Source organism: Pelodiscus sinensis, chromosome 3 (assembly GCF_049634645.1).
Source record: "Pelodiscus sinensis isolate JC-2024 chromosome 3, ASM4963464v1, whole genome shotgun sequence".
In the NCBI taxonomy this organism is placed as follows: Eukaryota; Metazoa; Chordata; order Testudines; family Trionychidae; genus Pelodiscus; species Pelodiscus sinensis.
The window spans coordinates 115,604,015-115,626,077 of NC_134713.1; the positions used below are offsets into that span (position 1 = coordinate 115,604,015).

The 22,063-nt window shown below is 39.9% G+C and overlaps 1 protein-coding gene across 5 annotated transcripts in view; it reads left to right on the top strand.

The window, feature by feature from the left end:
- The window catches only part of PACRG (parkin coregulated), a 486,879-nt gene that overhangs the window by 120,848 nt on the left and 343,968 nt on the right, over positions 1-22,063 (top strand). For 4 of the 5 annotated variants that reach the window (XM_075924584.1, XM_075924582.1, XM_025180746.2 and 1 more), the window contains exon 3: positions 18,004-18,138. The exons of the other annotated variant lie outside the window; for it this stretch is intronic. In XM_075924584.1, the coding sequence (XP_075780699.1) occupies positions 18,004-18,138 (135 nt within the window). The remainder of the gene's footprint in view (positions 1-18,003; positions 18,139-22,063) is intronic. 5 annotated transcript variants of the gene reach the window in all.

Consider the following 22,063-nt stretch of genomic DNA (forward strand, 5'->3'; position numbering starts at 1 on the left):
ACAAACCTTCCCCTTGAACACTAGAGCCTGGGGTGCCCAGGCTAGTAGATTTGGTGCACTCCAGCCCCACGAGGGAATGGCAGGGGGGCTGGAGCACCCGGAAGCCTCCCCAGTGCTGGGGCGGGGGTAGGAGGCCTGAGCTTCAAGGGCCACATCTGGCCCCTGGACCTTAGGTTCCCCTCCTCTACCCTAGTGATTGCAGAATTTTCACAAAACCTTCCACCTACTCCTCCTGCTCTGGGTGAGTCAGGAGTACACAAATATACATTAACTGTTTGGGCTATAAATATTCTATGGATAATGCCATCTGCTTTCAGTGTAAACTACTATATGGTCCCAATACACACTGCATGTGATTTTGATATTTGTTATATGGACTCCATCTGGGGAGACCCAAGCTATTTTATATTTTTTTCTGGGACTAGTATTCCATCATTTTTAAGCTCTGAGACTAGCCACAGTTCTTTCAGTTTTCTACTGTTTGTCTGCCTATTTATAAGCAATGTTTCTGTTTTGGAAGTAATAATGAATGCTACTTCCTCTTACTAGTGATCCCCTTACCTTCTGGAATGTTTAATGCGTTTTATTTTCATTTTTGAATCCCATTTTATCAGCCCCTGATATTTGACAATCTTTTACTCCAAGAATTTTGAAATAATAATCAACCATTTATTTCAGCACCTATGTAGCTTGTGTTATTGCAGCCATTTTTATAACATTGTAGAACCCTTCTTTCATAGCTTGTTTACTGATAGTCAAGAACTTCTTATACTTTTGGCTTCCTGATTGTTTTCACGAAAACTCGTCAATTCTGCTGAAACAGAGTAATCACTTGGGCAAAGCCAGAGGCCTTGTTGTGTTTCTATAACTTTGTTTTTACAAACATAGGTTATCATCTTGTTTAATCTTCAATCTGGAGTACCAGTCAACTGTTTTCATCTTGTCCCTAGCTGTCTTTTGGGTGACCCTACCAGAAGATAAAACTCTTGTGCACATTGCTTTTAGGGCCACTGGAGCTCACAAGTCTTCCCACCAAGATGCAGCCCCTGGGGAAGGAACAGAATGCGCTACTGACATTTAAATTGAATGTGCTAGTCTTTTTACAGCTCTTATTCTAACTGCAGAATATTCTAGCTCCAGATAAGTACTGAAACTAACAAATGAAGTTTCTCTGGAGGGAGAAACTCTGAAAAAACTAGCAAGATTACTCCAAAATAGGGTTGAGGATAATGCATTTATTTAGAATACCAAAAGCACATTCTGTTACAAATTCAAAATAAAGGGTTCTCTGGTAGTGAAGGTGGTAATAAAGTAGGTTATCTATCTTCATTAACAAATCCTAATCTGGTTTATAAAATGTAAAAAATAAAATTAACGTAAAATACATTTTACTCTCACCATTTTTGTAAATACATGTTGAAAATTAACTAAAAAGTGTTCATTCAATACTTTTCCCAATGTGATCAGTGAAAGTTGTGCTGCCCTGCAAGCCCAGCCAATCTCCATGCACTCCCCTTTGTGCCACCTTTTTTGGAATCATCATGGAGTTTACCTGTGTAATGGACAGGAAGTACAGAGATTTTATTTGCTTCCTTCCACTACCTGTACTTGTAGTTGGATCTACTTCTGGTATGAAAAATGAATATGCTAAAACGAATTTATATCAATCTCTTTTACATGATTGTCTTCCCTGTTTGAGAAACTTAATCTTTTTTTGGCTGTTAAAATAATGTATATATAAATACTCAGTGTATACAAATAGTCTAGTGACCAGATATTTTTACTCTGGGTTTATTAATACTTCAAGAATTGTATCCTTTTATTAGAAAAGCTACATAAAATTGTAGGAATTTTACAAAAGAAAGAATATTCATAATGATCGTTGTTGCATATTTTCTCAGTATATATTTATGACAAATACATATACAGGTACAACAGAATTTTTATAAGATATACATTTTAAAAACATTTTCAGATTGATAGCTGATTTTCTGCTGTTTCTTGTGCCAGACTATTTCATGCGTAAAATTAAAGAAATTAGTAGGGAAATGTCTTGAAGGTTTTTTTTAATAAAAGCTTTTTCTAGTAATTGTCAGTAATATCCAATGTAGTTTGTGAAGTTAGAAACCACATTATATAAGCAGAAAGAAGTTATTAGGTTTTAGCTTTTCAAGATGTTTCAGTTTCTTCTTAAAACAGAATGTTTTCTCTACTACATACCATGACTATATATACACAACTTTGCATATGCCATTTTTTTAAAATACCCACATTATTTCCTTTACACTACAGGAAAAAATAGTCTTTACTTTTGCCACTTGCTACCAATTAGAGTTGGCAATATTTAATTCCAGTTTTTCCACACTTCTAAATTTCTAGAAATATGTAAGAAGTGTTAGAAAATAAATAGATTTATTGTTACATTCAATATTTTATATGTATTGTCAAAGGTAGGAACTGCCATACTGCAGTAGGTTAGTGCAGTGTTTCTCAAAGTGATCTGAGAAACCACTCTGAGAAACCTGCTAAATGGCTGATCCAGTGTGCTCTTATTTACCAGCTCTGCAGCCACAGTTAGCATGTTTCTCAGAGTGGTGTCATGGGCCACTTTAAGAAACATTGGGTTAGTGGTCCATCTTTCCAGGACATCATCTACTTATAAAATAAAGTTAATTTTAAATGAATCGGTTTACTCCCACCACATTTCTAAGAGCATGTTGAAACTTAATTAAAAAGTGTTATTCCAACTACATTACCCAGTGTAATCAGTAGATATTGTGCCCCCCCACCCCACCTCCATGTCTCCCTGCACTCCTCTTTCTGACACTTTCTTTGAAGTCAGGGTAGAAACTACTAGTTTGGTGGACAGAAGGTATAGAGGGGTAAATAAGGAGAAGAATAGGTCAATGGAACCACAATTTGGATTACTCTGAGCTAGGTACAAGCAAACTATATGTATTTTCAGTCCAGCTTTGGTGTCCACAGTTCAAGAAGGATGTTGACACATTGCAGAGAGCTCAGAGGAGAGTCAAGATAATGTTAAAAATCTTGGAAAAAATTAATCCAGGAGTTCAGTGTAGTTGCCTTAGTCGAGAGAAGGTTGAGAGGTCACAGTTTATCAATACAAGGGGAACAAAATTTTGATAATGGGTTTCCAATATAGCAAAGAAAAGTGTAAGAAAATTCAGTGGTTGGAAATCGAAACTAGATAAATTCAAATTAGAAGTAATGTACAGTTCTTTAATACTGAGGATAATTAAACATTGCAACAATTTACCAAGGGCTCTGGTATATTCTCCATTACTGGCCATTTTTAAATCAAAATTAATTTTTTTTTCTAAAAGATATTTAGCTCAAACAGGAATTAATTCGGTAAAGTCCTATAGTCTGTTATACAAAAGGTCAGACTAGAGGATCACAGATGTTCCTTCTGTCCTGATAAAATAGGAATCTAGGCTACTAGGGAAGAGGAAGGAGGGAGGTGGTGGAATCTCCATCCCTAGATGTTTTTAAGTCACGTCTTGACAAAGCCCTGGCTGGGATGATTTAGTTGGGGTTGGTTCTACTTTGAGCAGAGGCTTGGACTTGGTGTCCTCCTGAGGTCTCTTCCAGCCCTATGATTCTATGATGAAGAGTAGGTGAGGTGACGGATGGGAGTGAAAGGAAAGCAGGGATTATTTGGAACAGAGGCATGGGGTGGGCTGGGAGTGGAAGGGAGGTAAAGTTAGGGTTTCCCAATATAGCTTGTTTTGCTGAGATATGCCAATATAAACACTGGTCCCACACTACAGATAAATACACACAACTGTCCATGTAACCACCATCCCAGTCATATGCTCTCCTTGCTGAATACTCCAGGAAGTGACTGAATTTTCTTCGGGAAGACAAAGGCTCCCTGACTGAGATTAGAACTGCCTCTTCCCTGCTAGTCCCTACCCCCCTTTCTCCTTATTCAACATTCATATTACCCGAGATGGGTCACTCATCATCACAAATTAGCGAACTGACTTGTGGTGTTACTCCAGTTGTGACAATGAATGACCCAACATCAAATACCATTTTGAATTTGCAGGGAGCAGACAATCATTTCATCCACCCATGAAAGCTCATCACCTAATAAACCATCTTGTTAGTATTGAAAGTGCTACATAGTCCTGTTTTTTATTTCATCTCTGGACTCCCTGGGAGCACTATGCTCTGTGCTGGAAACAGGCTGTGCTCCATTAATGGTATTTCAAAGCTCCAGTCAAGAGATAGGAGTATTTCATTTCATGCTGTGGTGGCTGTTGTTACTTTTTTCAGCCTCTGTCATACTCAGGCCGCTCTCTGTTTAGGATGGGGTTGGTATGTGCCTTCCATATGTGCCTTCCATATTAACCTGTCTGGGGCTTGTTTGATCAAGGCTGCTCTAAACCGATTGACAACATTGATTCCTTCCACCCCTTCTCTTCCCCTCTTCCCCCCAGCCTACAGCTACTGTTGAGCTGCTGGGGATTCCTTCCCTTACTGACAGGGCTGGGGAGCTGCAGAGGATTTCCACCTTCATCCACTGCTGCAGCTGAAAGGACTGGAAGGAGAGGGGTTGTGGGAGGCTCTCCCCATATAGTCTCTTCTGGTTGGCTCTGGAAAGGATGCACTCTGACCCATTGGGCATTGCTGGATCTTGTTCTGTGCTTCAGACACAGCTGATGGGGCAGTTTGCTGTTTACTACTTTTGAGGATGAGAGGATGGAACTTAGCAGCAATTCAAATCAGTGAGCCCACCTACAACACCTCAATTTCCTCTCTCAACACCTCAATTTCCCTTTAAGCTCCTTTCAAAGTAAAGTCAACTCCTGCTGAGAAGGCCTGTAGCAAATCAGCTTGGGGCTATAGCAGCATGCAACCAATGGTTAAGACAGAGTGAGACTTCAGCTGGTGCTTTGTTAAAATTCTGTCTGCTACTTGAGAACAAAAGGGGGACAGGAGGAGATGTGAAACTGAGCAGAGATCGACCATCAGAGCCTCTGTGCTTGACCAGTTGATCATGATCGACTGGTTGAGGACAGCTGTCTAATTAAACAGACATTAGTTCAGGGATGTCCTGAGACCTGTGTTATAAATAGAAATGGAATAATTTGATTTTTTTTCTCAATAAATATTGGTAAATATTGATTTTACTGAACACATACACAAACTGATGAAAAAATATTTCCATCAATGATTAAAATTTACAGTTAGGCAAAATAAGGAAAATGCTGCTTGAGGACGTATTTGAATTACATTTAAAGGAATTTACTTTGTATATTTTGACATGTTGACAATTTGACTTGTAAATCTTTTAGTTTTTTATATCTCAGTGCATATTGTCATTAAATAATTATAGTCTGACTCCCCCCATATTTTCAGAGATGTGAAAATTTAAATGGATACAAATAGAAAAAAAAACTTAAAAATAAACATTGATACAATCTGTCTAAATTATAAAAAATAAAAATTGAATTCTGATGAGACTTGTTGTATCAGACATAGGTGATCACCATGTGTCCTTCTGGCCCTGGAATATCTTAATGTTTAATTCTGTATTATTATTTATTATATAATATTATATACCAATTAGAATTGGTACCCAGTGTGCTAGTCACTATACATGCCCCAAGAGTGAGAGTGTGTTGAGAGACAATAAGTGAATGGAGCACAGTAGTTGTAATTAGAATAATTAGGAGCAGCCACAGTATATCAACTGTCAAGCTTTTCTTCTATAGAGAGCCCTGCTGCTCCCAGCCCCACCCCTAGCTGCGGCATCTCTTGCTGGGGGTTGTACAGTCCTCCTGGCAGCAGTTCTAGAGGTGGTGCACCTGCATCTGCACTGCTGGGAGGAGCTGACGGTGTTGGGTACTGGCTTCCAGGTGCAGTGGGACTATGGTCCTCTGTTGGCTGCAGTGGCTCTTGGGAGCAGAACTGTGCTGATCTGTGGATCTCAATATCTATCTGCAGATATCCACATCTGCAGGTAGACATTTCTTTCAATCCAGGGCTCTACTCTCATTTCTGTCTTCTTGTATAAACTAGAATTGCTTTTCTTAATGATTTATCTTGTCACACTGGAAAGCTGTATATTATTTTATTAGAATATATATCTTTAAATATTTGGGATATTCATATTTAATACAATTTGGTGAGAAGTATAGCTGGAAAAGAATAAACAGTCTGGAGTTTCTCTCAAATGCTTTGTGATTGAGTTGGAATTGCTGCATATTGCTTTATTTTATTTGTGAATGATTTACTTTTTCTGTTTCCATGATGAAATAGTTGGCAGGGCTTAGTACCAGAGATTGATGTGACCATGCTTGATATGTATTATTGAGAGTGGGATTGCCTCTTTGTTTTATTTCCATTTTAGAGCACTGGTCTGTATTTCCATTGTGACATGTCATATTGAGATGCATCATGTGGTGTTATGCTGCATTATTAAATACATGATCTGACATAATGCAGTTTGACCTACATAGCTTGATGGTACTTGACATTACACATCAGATCAGAAGGAACTAGTGTAGGTTAGATGAATGGAGACAAAAACTGTTCCTTAAAGGAATCACACTGGCGATGGGACTACTTTAAAATAATGACTATAATCTTGTTCTCTTTGATTTGTTTTGAAGCATCACTGTAATCCCCTTTAGTTAGGAAATGCACCTGATAACATTAATAAATCAGGATTTACAAAACCGAGGCCAAAGAGAATCTGATAGCGTGAAATATCTAAATACTGGTTAGATCCTTATGAGTTAACCCAGTGAAGGCATGCCTCGCCTATTCTTAAAGCACATTACAGGGGGTTTACATTAGAGAGAGAAAAATCCATCTCCAATTAAGAAATTGATAGTTACAATGAAATGTATAGTGTATTGGTAAAGCTTGTTGCAACTAGTACTGTATGGCATGTATCCGAAAGTGCAGTATTAATACTAGATAGTGAAATTCGCAGCAGGCTCTCTTGCAGGGACAATAAAAAGCGACATGGGAGGAGATTGTGGCAGCAATAAACCATTGGCTTTTCTTGAGTATCTCCAGTGCATATCTGCTTTATATAGTATTTTGGTTTGTGGGGAATAGGTGACCTTTAAACATAAGAGGTAAATATAGCAATCCATAAGTACTTATAAACAGCATGGCCATACTTTCTGTGCACTCTTAGTCTACTGGTACTGCAGTCTGGCATAGATCTGCTTGACCTTTTATTTCAAAAGAACAACTCTGTAAAGCATGAGTAAACAGATTTTTGTCCCTATATGTGTAAATTTTCATAACAATTTGCAAGGCTATCCAAAAGCTTATATCCTCTAGAGCAGAGGTGGAGAACCTAAGGCCCCTAGGTTGCATGGATCTGGCCCCTGAGGTTTAAGGCCTCCCCTAGCATTGGGGAGCCAAAGATGGCACTCCAGCCCCCCGCCGCCTTCCTGCAGCTCCTAACCCCCAACTGATTATTCTGTGGGTCAGTGACCCTCAACCCAAAAAAGGTTCCCCATATCTGCTCTAGAAAGATATAGGAATTATTTTGTGAACAACAACTGCAACATTTTTTGACTTCCATTGTCTATATGTGCACATTACCATCTTGCCTGGAATCTGGGCATCATTTTTAACTCAGACTCCTCTCTGTCCTCTCATATGAGTTATAGCTAAATCTTGCAGATTCTTTCTGCAAAATATTTCTAAGATATGGCTTTTCCTACTTACCCAGGCAGCTAAAACTATTGTCCAGGTTCTTATCAGTGTATCTCCCAATTACTACAGCATCCTTATAGCTGGTCTTTCTCTGGTCTCTTGGTCCCTTCACTTTTACATCAAACATAAGCTGCTTCTCTTCATTTTCTAGGCCCTTCAAAATGTATCCCCACTCACAAAAGGGATATCATGTTCTCAGTTTCTGCCTTAAATAAATGCATGAAAGCACCAGAAGAGAAAAGAGGCTATTTATATGTAGAACGACAAATGGGTAATTTTAAGGAAGGAACGCTGTCACACCATTTTTTAAGGCAGCTTTCAATTGCCTTAACCATGAGAGAGTCCTTTTTCTTCCTGTAGCTTTCTGCCTCATTTACCACCTACATGGGTGGTGGGTATGGTAGGCGGGGGAAGGCATTTCCTTCCCAAACTGCCAATCTGGCTCCACCCATACTCTGACCCCAGAACACTTACTGGCAGCAGAGATGCTGGGTCCATGTGCCCTGCATCAGCCCTGTGCTCTGGGGCCAGGAAGGCTGGGACCGCATGCCTTAAGCCCTTCCCATGATCTGGGGCTAGGGAGCCTGGGGCCCTGCACTGCTCCACCTCTCCATGATGCTGGTGGGAGGGGGGGCAGGCCTGGACAGAAAGGGTGGGGTTGGCGGCAGGCTTGGAGGCTTGCCTCCACCAGCCCTACCTTCACCCACTGCCAAAGGCCACATACCTTCCAACTTCTGCAACAAATTAAGTGATGGTCCTACAGGCAAATCTCCTTTGTACAACCCTGATTCATCCCCAGAGCAGGTCCACTATGTGAACTGAGGTAACGGTTCTTTGGGAAGATATAATATGTGATCACATAAATAAAAACTATGTTATAATGCATACTTACCAGGGGGCAAATTAAGTATGCACAGGCATTTCCTAACTTTTGAATATTTGATTTTGCAATCTTAACGTTCTTTCAAATGTCATATTTTTAATATAATTTTGTAAAGCTTGTGTAATACATACCATACTTTATGTAGACATGTGAATGTAATATTTTAACTCTGGGGGAAGATAAATGACACCGCTTGTCTGAAAAAAATAATCAAACCAGTAATAAAAGACTTTCTGTACACCATGCAGTCATACCAAACTTTTGAAGCCAGCATGATATAAGTAAACTGAAAAAACAGCCATATGATAACTAATCAGAGTTGGAACCTTCAGATCTGTGTTACCACGTACCACCTATGCTGTGAATAGAAAATCTGGGGTATACATCTTAACATACTTAAAATTGCATTCAACAAATAAGGACACTTCAAAGGAGCAGATTACTTCATGGAATGGGCCATCCCATTCCATGAAATTCTGCTTCAATACAGGAAATAAAACCTCTCTGACTTCATACACCTACATATCACCTACCACCTTACACTGAAAACTAAGGATGTTAAGAAGCAGGTAATTGACTAATTGTGTACTCGATAGTAAACGATTAGTTGATAAGGGGCCCCACTGCAGCTCTGCAGTTTAAGTGTAGTAGGAGCTGGGTGCATAGGCAGCCTGGCTCCTACTACATTTAAAAGGCATGGTGTGACGGCGCGTTGGGGTTTTCCCATCTCCTGCACCCCTGTAGTGGCACGAACAGACTCCACCAGCCAGTAGAATAGAGGGTGTTTATTGCTTCTCAGGATACAGCACAGCACAGATGTAATCTGGTTACAGGGCAGGCCTCAGTGCCCCCCCTTGAGATGGGGGGTGGCTGGGCCCTACAATCCCAGCCCCCTCCCTAGCTCCTTCTCCCCTGCTTCCCAGACAGAAACTAAAAACCGTCCCTTCCAGCCCTGCCCCCCAGCCAGGGGCGGCATTCCACCTTCCTTTGTTCCTCTCCCTGGGGGGTAACTGGTAGAACAGGTTACCTCCCTGACCCGTCAGCTACTCGGCTGGGCCATGCTACAGACAGCAGCCAGTGGGGGTCACCCACAGCCCAAGCCTAGCAACCAGCAAGATACCCACACTACGTCACACATGGTCACAGCGGGATAGGGTTAGGACCCAGCAGGAGCCGGGACTCATTAGTTCTGGCTCACACCAGGCCCTTGTCCACTGCACCTCTGCCTCCCCTGCCCACCCCCATACTGCAGAGATGGTGCTGGGAAGAACCAGCTATTAAGCTGGTTCTCCATAGCACAGGCTCTTGCTTTCCTCCTGATAGAGAGGCAGCAAGGGGGAGGGAGGGAGTAGTTAACTCAACTACTCAATCAGCCTTGGCTAGGCTTATCAGGTAGTTGACTACTCTTTTATATCCCTACTAGAAATTATATGGGGTAACATTTGTCAATTACAACCCACATTAAATGGGAACCAGATCCTGAAAGCAGTCTTTCACAAACTCCTTCTTCTGGCCTTCAACAATACTGCTAGCTCAATCTCAGAAGCAAGTTTCCCACAGGCTAAGACCTACTAACTCATAGTACAAAATCTGCTGATATAGCACCACTGCTATGATGAGCAATATCCCCACAATACACATTTCAAGACTCATGGCTCCTGAACCTGCCTATAAGAACATGTGGTCTACCTCATCCAGTTTAGTAAATACCCCAATAACAATTATGTTAGTGAAACCAAACAATCATTACACTCTCAAATGAACTCTGACAGAAAAATGATAAAAGACAAAACCACCAGATCATCGATGGGTGAACACTTTTCACTAAATAGTCACTCCATATCTGACCTCTTGGCTTTCATCAAAGATGCCAGATGCTTCAGATGGAATAAATAGAACAGAGCAATCCTTAAGTGATCTGTTCCTCATTGTCAATGCCCAGCATTGGGCAATCAGACGCTGCAGGAAACTAAGTGTGCGGTGTTGTGTCTCAGACCGTCTTTGCTAATAGCCATTGGTCAACTTATCCTGCATTAACTTGTCTAAGTAGGTCCAATAAAAGATATTACCTCACCCATGTTGTGTGTCTAATATCCTTGGACCAACGTGGTTACAACAACACTGCAAACAGTAGAAGAGAGACATAGTCATTTCACAGATTTCATAGGTTTTCACAGATACTTGCTGATACCAGGGCAGTGGTGAGACTCAGAAATTTTGAACTCCAATCTAGGCTCTGGAGGGGGGAATGTTCTATAGTGGGTGCAGACTCTTCTGTCCATTCCTCCAAGCTTGATCACACCTACTCAATCTTCTTCAACCTGTCCCAGTCCTCTAACTTTTTTCTAGCTCTTGCTCCGTGCTCAATATGCATTCTCCTTGCCTGCCCAGTCCCAGTCTCAGTCTCCAAATTCTTATTCCTGTCTTAGGATATGTCTAGACTACAGAGTTTCTGGGATACCAGAGGTATCCTAGAAAAGTTCTGCCGCGTACAAGGAATGCATCTGCTTTTCAAAAAAAAAAAAAATTGGGAAAAGCAGACACGTTTTTTTCAGCATCCCTGTAAACCTTGTTTTACGAGGAAGAAGGGATGTTCTGAAAGAGGGTTTTCCCCGACATTTGGCCCATTTAGACGGGTCAAATATTGGAAAAGCCTCCTTCGAAAGAAAAGGATACACAAACTGCAGTCGCAATTTGCGTATCTTTTTCTGACTTTTTTTTGTAGTATAGACATAGCCTCAGTTTTTCTGGCCAATCAGTCCTCAGTTCTGAGTTAGCTTCCATGCTCAACCATTCCCAGATTCCCCTTCCTATACCTGATCCAATAGCAGCTTCCTCTACCTTCTTCCTCATTCTTACTTTAGCCTTTATGCCCTCCCAGTCTCACCAGATTCCTTGTGCCAATCTACCCATTTACCCCAGTCCAGCTTTTGTTGTCTCTGTATTTGAATCTGATAACTTTCTATATCTTGCTGACTGGGTTGCAGCACAATTGTCATTGACAACACAGAACAGGAAAAATTTCTGATTTCACCTTCACTGCCAGTTCCCAGGCCATACCTGAGAGCAGCCATTGCCTTGGTAGGCATGGTGAATGGACAGTCTGGTCAGCACAAGAAGCTGCAAGAGGACAGAGGATGCTATATCATTGTGTGGGTATGTATTTGATTATGCTAAGAGTTGTCAACTTTAGATGCAATAAGAGGTCTGAGCATGCTCTGTGAGGATGGACTCATCTGAGATTTTTAGCTTCTAAAAATCAAAGAAATATTTACTCAGCATGTGTGAATTGCAGTTTTTTATTTTCAACTGCAATTTAGGTAAACTTGCATAGGGCTAGCAAGAGTCATCCCTGACACACAGGCCACTGGCCTGCTGAATTGCAGGTACCTGTTCAAAAATGTGAAAGTGTTAGAACTTTTCAAAGAATGGATAGTTTCACAGACCTCTGTCTTGGAAATGATTGAACCCTTTTGTATTACATTTTCAAAAAAAAAAATCAACGTGAGGCAGCCACTTGGCATGGAAAAGTTTCAGGCTGAATGGTTGAAGTTTTATAAAGTTATCAATAGGGCTCTACCAATTTCATATCCAGGAAAAAAGCATCACAGATCATGAAATAAGCCCTTTCCTGTGAAATCCAGTGGCATTCTGGTCCTAAGATCACTTCAGCAAAGGGGACTCCTAGCTCCAGCTGGGCAAGTAGGGGAAATCCATTGCTGATGTTAACTCAGAAGTGAGGATGACAATCCCATGACCCTTCTACAACAGGTTTGTGACCCACCCCCATCTCTTTTTGGGTTGGGACCTCCACCATTACAACACTATGAAATTTCAGATGTAAATCTGAAAAAATAAAATTTATGCATTTTCAATTGACCATAATGGACTATGAATTTGGTAGTGCCCTTGTCATAAACACTTAAAAACAGTCTTACAATGGGAAATGTAAAGCAAGCTTAGTAAGTGTCATTTCCAGCTTCATCAATAATATATATACACCATGTCCTTTTTAAAAGTTTCAAATTATTACCATAATTGCTGTTTGTATTGCAAACTGTTTTGCATGCTCAAGATTTTGGCTAATTTCGACCAGGTCTTGCATGCTCTTGAGAAGTGGAGGTACAGACATGTCTCCCTCCCTGCTTTCTGAAATCCCTTGGGTCCAGCACTCCTTTATAGGAACCAGATAGAGTGGTGCTCTAATGGGACTAGATAGCAGGGGTCATTGCTGTTGTACTGGTGGTGGTCCCCAGCTCTGATGTGGCTTAAGGAGTATAACAACTGACCGGTAATCATTGCTCCATTTTGAATGAGTTGTAAAGAGCTCTGGTGAGTGTTCTGCCATTTCAATTGCCTGAGCCATCCTGTCTACATCTGCCGTGTGATGATGGAATGGCTTATTGAACCTCCCACTCTGCCATTATAACACCACTTTTCACATATACTCCACACTCAGTTTGAGTACAAAGAATCAGAAAGTAGCCCTTTGGTTTCCCAACCAAATTTTTCCATAATTTAAGATTATAATCTGAAATTAAGACTGTGAAGAATTTCAGACAAAACAATCCATGGAAAGAACCCAGCACCTTAACTGGTAGTCAGATAATTTCTGATATAAAAACTTTGTAACTGCTGAATATTTTATAAATATTCTGGAAGATTTATATAAGTAAAAGCTGGTAAATCCACCCATCTTTATGGACCTACCAAATAAAAACTGATTAGCCTCTAGGAAGAGTGATATTCCAGACTTTTATGCCTTTCTTGTCAGCATCTAATTCTATGAATCAAAGAAAATAGAAATCTGTTTTAAACATTTCAGATAATACTTTAACAAACTTACCAAATATATTGTGTGCTACTAGTTGTTCATCAGCTTTATTACGGAAACTATAAAATGATCTCAATCATAGTTTTAGGAAGTAAGATTCTTACTAATAACCCTAATCCTTTTCATGTCTGTGTGTGACTGATCATGTCATTAATTTTCTACACCAGCATTTGAATGGTTATTCACTTTTTTGACTGAGAAAACATGTATTTGAACATACAAATTGGGTGTCCAGTCAGCTATTCTCACATACATTTACTTATTTTGAATCAACACCTCCACTATGAACTTGCAAAATATAAAAATTTTGGTTTCATTTTCTAGGTCCAATTATATGTATACAACTTGGCTCCTTCATTAGAAACGTTGGCCATGTAGTTCTATCCTCAAATAATTAATCCTTGTTTAAACCTTCCCTCAAATAATAATCTGTCTAGCTCATGTTATTAATGTGCTGTCATTGAAAAGTTCAAGAAAACAGTACAAATGATTTTAAACACTCATGAAGCAAGGAAAATGTGTGGCTTTTCCCTCCTTTTTTTGCTTAATGGCTTGTATCTTTTATCTTGTCACACACAGCAGGAATGACATTCAGTAGCACAGAGTTGCATTAAAGGACTTTTGCAATTACCAAACTCTTCAACTTATCTTTGGCATTTAACAAACCTCAAAGCTGTTTATTATTTTGTATACTTTGCCATTGTGAATATTAGCCTTTAATTAACTGGAAGTAATCAATTACTCTCTGATCTTAGTCTAACTACAATATTACAGTGAGGTATTTTTCTCAATTTGTAAAAGGGAGGGTTTTGGGGTTTTTTTGTAAAAAATGTAATGTCTTTGTTACTAGGTATAACAATGAAATCCGTAACATGTAGCAACAACCTATGACTTTTAGTGACTTTTAGTGACTTTTAGTAAAAGTAAAGAATTATGATTCTGATTCTGATTCTGCAATATTGTTTAGTTTACTTCAGTATTCCAATCACAACATCAGCTCAGACTTAAAGGCTGAGAATTCATACACCAGTAAGGTTCTGAGAGAGATAATTAAAAAATGTATGTTTTCTATGTACAGGGACATTAAGCTATGCATTTATGAGACATCAGGTTGCTTTAAATAAGCAGAATCAAATCTTTCATCATAACTACATAAATAAGTAATCATCCTGTTAGACCTGGTTGAAAAATGCCAATTTTTTGTAGGAAATGTCGGGAAAAAATAATTTCCAACAAAAAATATTGGCGTTTTTATGTTATCTTCTTCTCTTTGTTGTTTTATCAATTTCGTAGCAACAGCTTCCCATTGATGGTGCTCTTTTTATGCTTTAGACAGAGGAGCCTGAACACAGCATTGTGACATCAGGGGATTTCCACCAGACATAATTTTTTCCCTCCAGTAACTCTAACACAAACCCTAACTCTGCTGCTTTTCTTGATCATCTTTCCCCTTGACAACCCATTTGGTACTGCAGGCAAAGGATTCTGCACCAAATGAGCACTATTTATATGACCAGAAATAGTTTTGGCTGGACAAAAGTAAATTATGTTGCCTGTGCCAGGCATGGTGTCCTTAGCTTCTGTTTGTCAGAGGGTGGAGATGGATGGCAGGAGAGATATCGCTTGATCATTTCCTGTTCGGTTCACTCCATCTGGGGCACCCGGCATTGGCCACTGTCGGTAGACAGGATACTGGGTTGGATGGACCTTTGGTCTGACCCAGTATGGCCATTCTTATGTTCCTATGTTCTTATGTTCATGGTGTGAGAGGAGATACAGTGCAAATTTCCAGCCTCATTCCTAATCAGATCAGTTCATATAGCTTCTGATATGAAGCAATCCTGGCTATTCCAGTCCAGATCTTTGCATCCTCCACAACTTTGTAAAAGCACCACAGTCTCTCATTTGCTGGTTCCTCATTTTGCTCAGCTAATAAAAAATATCCTACAAGAAGAAAAAACTATTAGGCAAAGGATATTTGCCTGACGCAGTCCTCTTTTGGAAGAATCTCTTATAGAGGAAGTATCATGAAAGTGGGCTTTATCTATACAGGGGAAATTGATTGGCATAGCTATTTTGGAATAACTATTCTGTATAATTGAGCTATTTTGGAATAACTCTCCTGGATGGACACCTTTGTGGAATAAAATTGCCTATTTGTTTATTTATGTACATTATCATAGTTCCTAGGAATCCGAGTAACAGAAAGCTGAAGGTGGAATGAGGAGGATTTGTTGAAAGAGTGACTACAGAGGTAGGAGGAGAATCAATAGGAGAAGCAGCAGGATGGAATGGAGTCACAGAAGCCAGTGGCAAAGAAGACTCAAAGAAGACCATGGTCGACTGTGTCAGTGATCACAAGAGTCCCTTTTGGCCTTGGAATCTATGAATATATGACAGGTCAAGAAGGAATATGTAGTTGATTGTGAGCTTTGGCTAAGAAGACATCATTACAGATTTTGGCAAGAGCCACTTCCATGGAGTGCAAGGGGCAAAAGCCAGACTGGAGAAGATCTAGGAGAGAATTGGAGAAGAGTAATTCCATTCAATGATAGCCAGGGTGTTGACGAAGTTTAAAGATGAAAGGGAGAAGAGGGATGATGTGATAGTTGGAGAGGCAAATGGGATCATGGGTAAGGTTTTTTTTTTTAAATGGGAGGGACCAAAGCCTCATATTGTGAGAGGAAAGAACCAGAGATAGTGAGAGGTTAAAGAGAAGAGTAAAAGGAAGGTGATAAGAGTGAACAAGAGGGAGATCAGGAAAGGGGACGATGTGGAATCACTGGGGCTACGTCTAGACTGGCATGATTTTCCGCAAATGCTTTTAATGGAAAAGTTTTCCGTTAAAAGCATTTTTGGAACAGAGTGTTTAGATTGGCACGGACACTTTTCTGCAAAAGCACTTTTTGCGGAAAAGCATCCGTGGCCAATCTAAATGCGCTTTTCCGCAAAAAAACCTCGATCGCCATTTTTGCGATCAGGGCTTTTTTGCAGAAAACAAATGTCAGCTGTCTACACTGGCCCTTTTGTGCAAAAGTTTTGCGCAAAAGGGACTTTTGCCCGAATGGGAACAGCATAGTATTTCCGCAAAAAGCACTGATTTCTTACAGTAGGAAGTCAGTGCTTTTGCAGAAATTCAAGCGGCCAGTGTAGACAGCTGGCAAGTTTTTCCACAAAAGCAGATGATTTTGCGGAAAAACTTGCCAGTCTAGACACAGCCTGGGACGAGTGATAAGGTTAGAGGAGGAGAGCAGACAAGGAACTTGTGCATCTGTGATGAGAGAGAAGGAGACGAAGTGTAGGAAGGGCGAGGAAGTTAAGCCAAGGGGTAGGAGAGGATCATGCTGTATTATGCCAACTTTCTCTGAACATGGCAAGATCCTGTGCAGAGAGAAGTGAAGACAGTAGGAGAAGAGATACAGAAAGAGAAGGAAAGAAAGGAGGGGTTCATAGTATGACATTAGTGGTGGTAGGGAGGCATGTACGAGGTAAAAATGATGGGCTGATTGGAGAGTCAAGTCTAGGACATATGTCACCAGACATATGGAAGAGGATATGGAACCTAGATTTGAGCTGCTAGAAGAAAGTAGGAGATCAGCGTGAAGAGAGGAAGAGAAATAAGTAGAGATGATGGGAACTATAGAGGAATAAAACAAGATGGAACCATTGATCGGAGGGGACATGTAGACAAGGCCTTACGCAGGAAAATTTTCCAGGACTGATTATTATTTTACACCATTATTAATGCATTGACTGTAGTGAATTTGCTTATAGAAGGCACAGAGTGGTCTTTCTTTCTTCCTTTCTTATAGGGGCACATTAACTTTAACAAGATATTATGCAAGAAAGTCCATACACTATGAGGAGGATACTACTGTATTTGGTGAACTTCCTCCAATTCCACTCTCTTCCTCTTGGACATACCTCCTCAAGCCTATTTAGCCAAAAACAAACAGTTTGTAAATTCAGTGTTGCTTAGAAACTCTTCTGTTAAATACTAGTTACCACAGTAGGTAGATATTTATGTACATCTCCCCTTCGCCAGATAACAAAGGAGAAGTGATTTGTGTCTTACTTTCATATTAAAGAAAATAGAAAGATAGGAGATGTGCACTTTTAGATTCTGATATCAAATAGTTTACATTTAAATAATGCTTTATCTTTAACTGCTTTACAAACAAAGAAGGAATTAAACCTCCTAAAATAGGCAAGGTATCATAAAACTTGTGAACATGTAGTATTATTTCTGTTTTTAAAAGGTGTGGAAACTTAGAGTTTTAAATGAAAAGTCAATTTTTCAGGAGATGATAAAAAAACAGATAAGCCAATTAGTACCTACAGAATACTACAAAATTCTAAATCTTCATTTAAGGGTAATACTTCTTTCCTGTAATATCTATTAAAAACCTTAATTGGACACATACATTAAAATAAGTATAACATGAGAAGAGTGAAATCAATGCTACTTGCTATCTTACCAATCCCTTATAAACCATTAGTGTTTCTACAGAAATATTAGAATTTTTATTTTAAAAAACCCGCACTGTTGCATTATGGTTTGTTTGTGTGTTTTTAGGTAAGAGGACCACCAGTTGCAGGAGCATTTAAAGAAAGACCAACAAAGCCTACAGCATTTCGCAAGTTTTATGAGCGAGGTGACTTCCCAATTGCCCTTGAGCATGATACAAGAGGAAACAAAATAGGTTGGAAGGTAAGTCAGGGCACGGCTGTAACAGCCAGCTGCATTTATTGAAGTGACATATTTCATTGCTAAACAAAGTTGGCTTATAAGTAAATAAACTGGAGTAATTTCTTAGCAAATGGAAGATGGTGGGGGTGCTGTTAAAGAAAGGCCCCCTGAGTCAGCCATCTACCTTGCTAACAATTAAATTATATGTTGCAAAAAGGAAGATGACAGAGTTGCTTTGCCTTAGAGTATTGTCTCCTGCCCAATTCATCTCTATTTATATGAAGACCTGGCAACCCAGCCTGTTTCAGGCAGTCCATCAAATGATGGAAGTGGCTGGATACAGTGAGCAGCAGACATTTATCTCCCCCAGATTTCACCTTCCTGCAGGACACTTCCAAATGGGAGCTTTAATTACCTAAATGGATAGGTCAAGATTGCCTGCTCCTGGGAAATGCAGAGCAGAATACAAACGAAGGCAAATTCTCATTCCACGGCTGCACTCTCAGTCTGCAGCATATGTCAGGCAGCGTAATCGCTGTCATACGTGCCCCTGTTAGAGGCTGACCTCCACTGCAGAAACCATTACGGCGCCGACATTTCTCTGACAAAAGGTTAATTGGCTTCAAAATAAATGTATTGCCTAATGACTCCATTCTAATGCGTCTGTGTTTCTCTCTAAAAGGCTCAGTGATGTTATTTGTAAAACTTGCCAATCTTTTAAGTAACTAGAGCAGGCTTTTAAATTTAATTTGAAAAATGAATGCTGATCTTTAACCTGCTCCTGCAATTTAATTATTTTTGTTATCAGAGAATTACTTTACGTCTTCTGTTATTTATTGGGCTAGAATAAGAATTTTCTGGAAACAGAATAATAGTTACACAAGGATGAGTGTGATCTGCATAGGGAAAAATACATCAGATTTGTAGAAGAATTTGAATTGTCCATGTCAAATATGATCCTAATTTAAAAATAGCTATAGTTCCAGGGAATGGAAGGGGAATTTTATAATACAGGGTCTGATCCTTCTCACGCTAAAGTCAAAGGGAGAAGGATTTAGCTTGTAGTGTGGTAAGTGAATGTAAGCAGTTTAATTATTAGTTGTTAGTATTTGGGTTTTTACTTACCAGGCTATAAGTTCTTGTGAAGGTCAAAACTATATAACAGGGTTTAGAAAAGAATTAGATCAGGGGCGGGCAATAAAAAAGAAGGCAGCCCACAAGGTTAGCTCCTGGTGGGCTGCTGCTGCTATGTTTACCTGTGCCTCTGCAGGTATTGGAGGATTGCAGCTCTGGTTGGCTGCAAATAACCATTTGTGACCAGTGAGAGCAGCATGAAGTGTTGTAGACTGGAATGCTGCTTCTTGCTTCTCGTATTGGTTGTGAATGGCGATTTGCAGCCAATGAGAGCTATGATCCTCCTATGCCTGTGAAGACCCACCAGGGACTAACCTTACAAACCATGGAAGGTGCCCACCCCTGAATTAGATAATGGAGAATAGGTCCACTAATGGGTATTAGCCAGGATGGGCGGTGATGATGTCCTCAGCTTCTGTGTGCAAGAAGCTGGGAATGGGCAACAGAAGAGGGAATCACTTGATGGATATCTGTTCCATTTATTCCCTCCAGAGCACCTGGCATTGGCCACTGACAGAAGTGAGACTATTGGGTTAAATGAACCTTTTTTCTGGCCCAGTAAGGCCATTCCTATGTTCTTAAAAAGGGCAATTGCTTTGTGGGAAACATGGAACAGGCTGTAACTTTATTGCATATAATTACTGAATCAATGCAAGGACTCAAGATGTAATTCTTGCAGCAAGGTGAACCTTCACCCAGCCTCTCACCATAGCTTTTCTATGTTCTGAAACAAAACTGGAAGATCCCAACATCGTATCTGACTGGGTCATGAATTCACTTACTCGTGCCACCTCCAAGAACTTAGCTCGTTCACTCTAAACTCATAAAGAGACCTAACAAGCCTTAAACTGTTCTCCAGCATTTTCTTCTGTTGGGTATCCTGAGATATTACAATTTCTAACCTCACAATATCAAATTGAGAGATTCCAACCGCTATTACCCCATTTTAATTGCTACTTGACCTTTACACTGCTAGAACTATCTTGTCACTAGATACTTCTTGGATGTAACCAAGAGCATTTGCATATAGCCAACCTTCCAGGCAAATCTTAATGCTAGAATAAAGACATGGTTCTCGCTGTCTGAAAAGTGAAGTGTGCTGGAATAGAGTGGCTCTGAGTAATAGGTTATGTTCAATGTGCCGTGGTGTCCCAAATATAATCCAGGAAAGGCTCTCTCATAGTTCACATTTCTCCACTCCTTAATGACTTCCTTTCCCTTCAACTTCTGCAGTAACATTTTGGACCATAATAATACAGTTAATGAGAGGTAGGATTCTATTGCCATCCAAGGCTTTCTGCTATTTCTAATCCCAGTCTGTGGACCAAATTGTACCATTGATTATTGTGTAATTTAAGACACTCTGAAAAGTGAGCAAGGTGGAAGATGCACTTTTCTTAGTTCCCATCTTAAATCCTGGAAATCGGGACGATGCCCGCTGTTGCAAGACAATGGACAGGATGAGGAGAGTTGTGTACATGCACAGGTTAATAGCTGTGAGGTAGGGTTTATATTTTTCTCTTTGTTTTAAAACACAGGCACATTACTGAAATACAAGCATACTGTGAAAGATCCAGGGAAGCTGGCTACAATAGTTTGGTGGAGGGTAATTTGGTGGATGCTTTTTGTTTCTTGAATAAACTGCTGGAGACTGCTGTCATGTAATCAAGGCAGACACCTGAGGCTAATTAAGAGGATTGCCCGAAACAGAAGGCAAATCAGGCACCTGCAGCCAATTAAGGCCTGATGCATTACTTTAAAATGTTTCCCCTATGATAAGGCAGGGGGAAGGAGAAGAGTGAAGGACTGAAAGGAAGAAGTGGGTTGCTGAAAAGGAAAGTGTGGGTGCAAAACCAGGCAAGATTCACTCTGGTGTCAGGGAGACAGTACTAGCGGAGTGTTTGGGGAAGTGGCCCTGGAAAAAGGCTGCTGTATTGGAGCTAGAGGAAAAAACCCTGTGAGTTGTTGCTGTTTAGGGTCTCTGAGCTGGAACCTGGCGTAGTGGGTGGGCTTGGGTTTTCCTCAGCTGTCCCCATACCAGGTGTTGACCTGACCTTCTCTTCCTCCTCCCCCCCCCCCCCACTATGTGGAGGGTCACAGTGAGCCTCTGAGGCATATAACAACTGTCCAGAAGTGCAGGACCCAGTGGGCATGGCTGTAGCTTTGCCACAATACACTCAAATACCAACTTTCATCCATTATATTGACTTCTAAATCTGCCTAAATCATGAAAACAATAATCTAGTATTTCTTAGTCTTCTTTGCTTTCTTTTAGAGAGCTTGCTAGAATTGCATTAATGAAACTAGATCAAACTTTTAATAAAGTGTTTGGAAGAAGCATTTTCTAGAAAATCCATATAGAAACTTCATTTTGTTGCATGTATAGGCCAGTTTTACTGAAACAAGGATAAGCAGAGAAGAAATAAATTGTCACATTTCTCATAGATATTTTAGTCCTAATAGAACCACATAGTATCAGCTTTATTTTTTCTTGTTCTGTGTATATGTGATGCATATCATGGTTCGTTTCATTCATTAGCTTATCTGTTCAGTGGTACACAAGAGCTAATGCAAAGACTCTCAAAAAGTGATTTGTTCTGACAAAGGAAAACATCTTGGGATGTTATTTCTATCAAATATACAGTATTTAATTTTCTAATTATTAAAACAAGATGTAAAATAATGGAGATGTTAAAATGAAAAATGTGTTAATCACTCAATGATAGCTGGGATTAGATTCAACATGATAATGATCCAGCTATGTGTACAAAGAGGGGCTTATTTTGTCTAGTAAGCAAATACTGACCTCCAA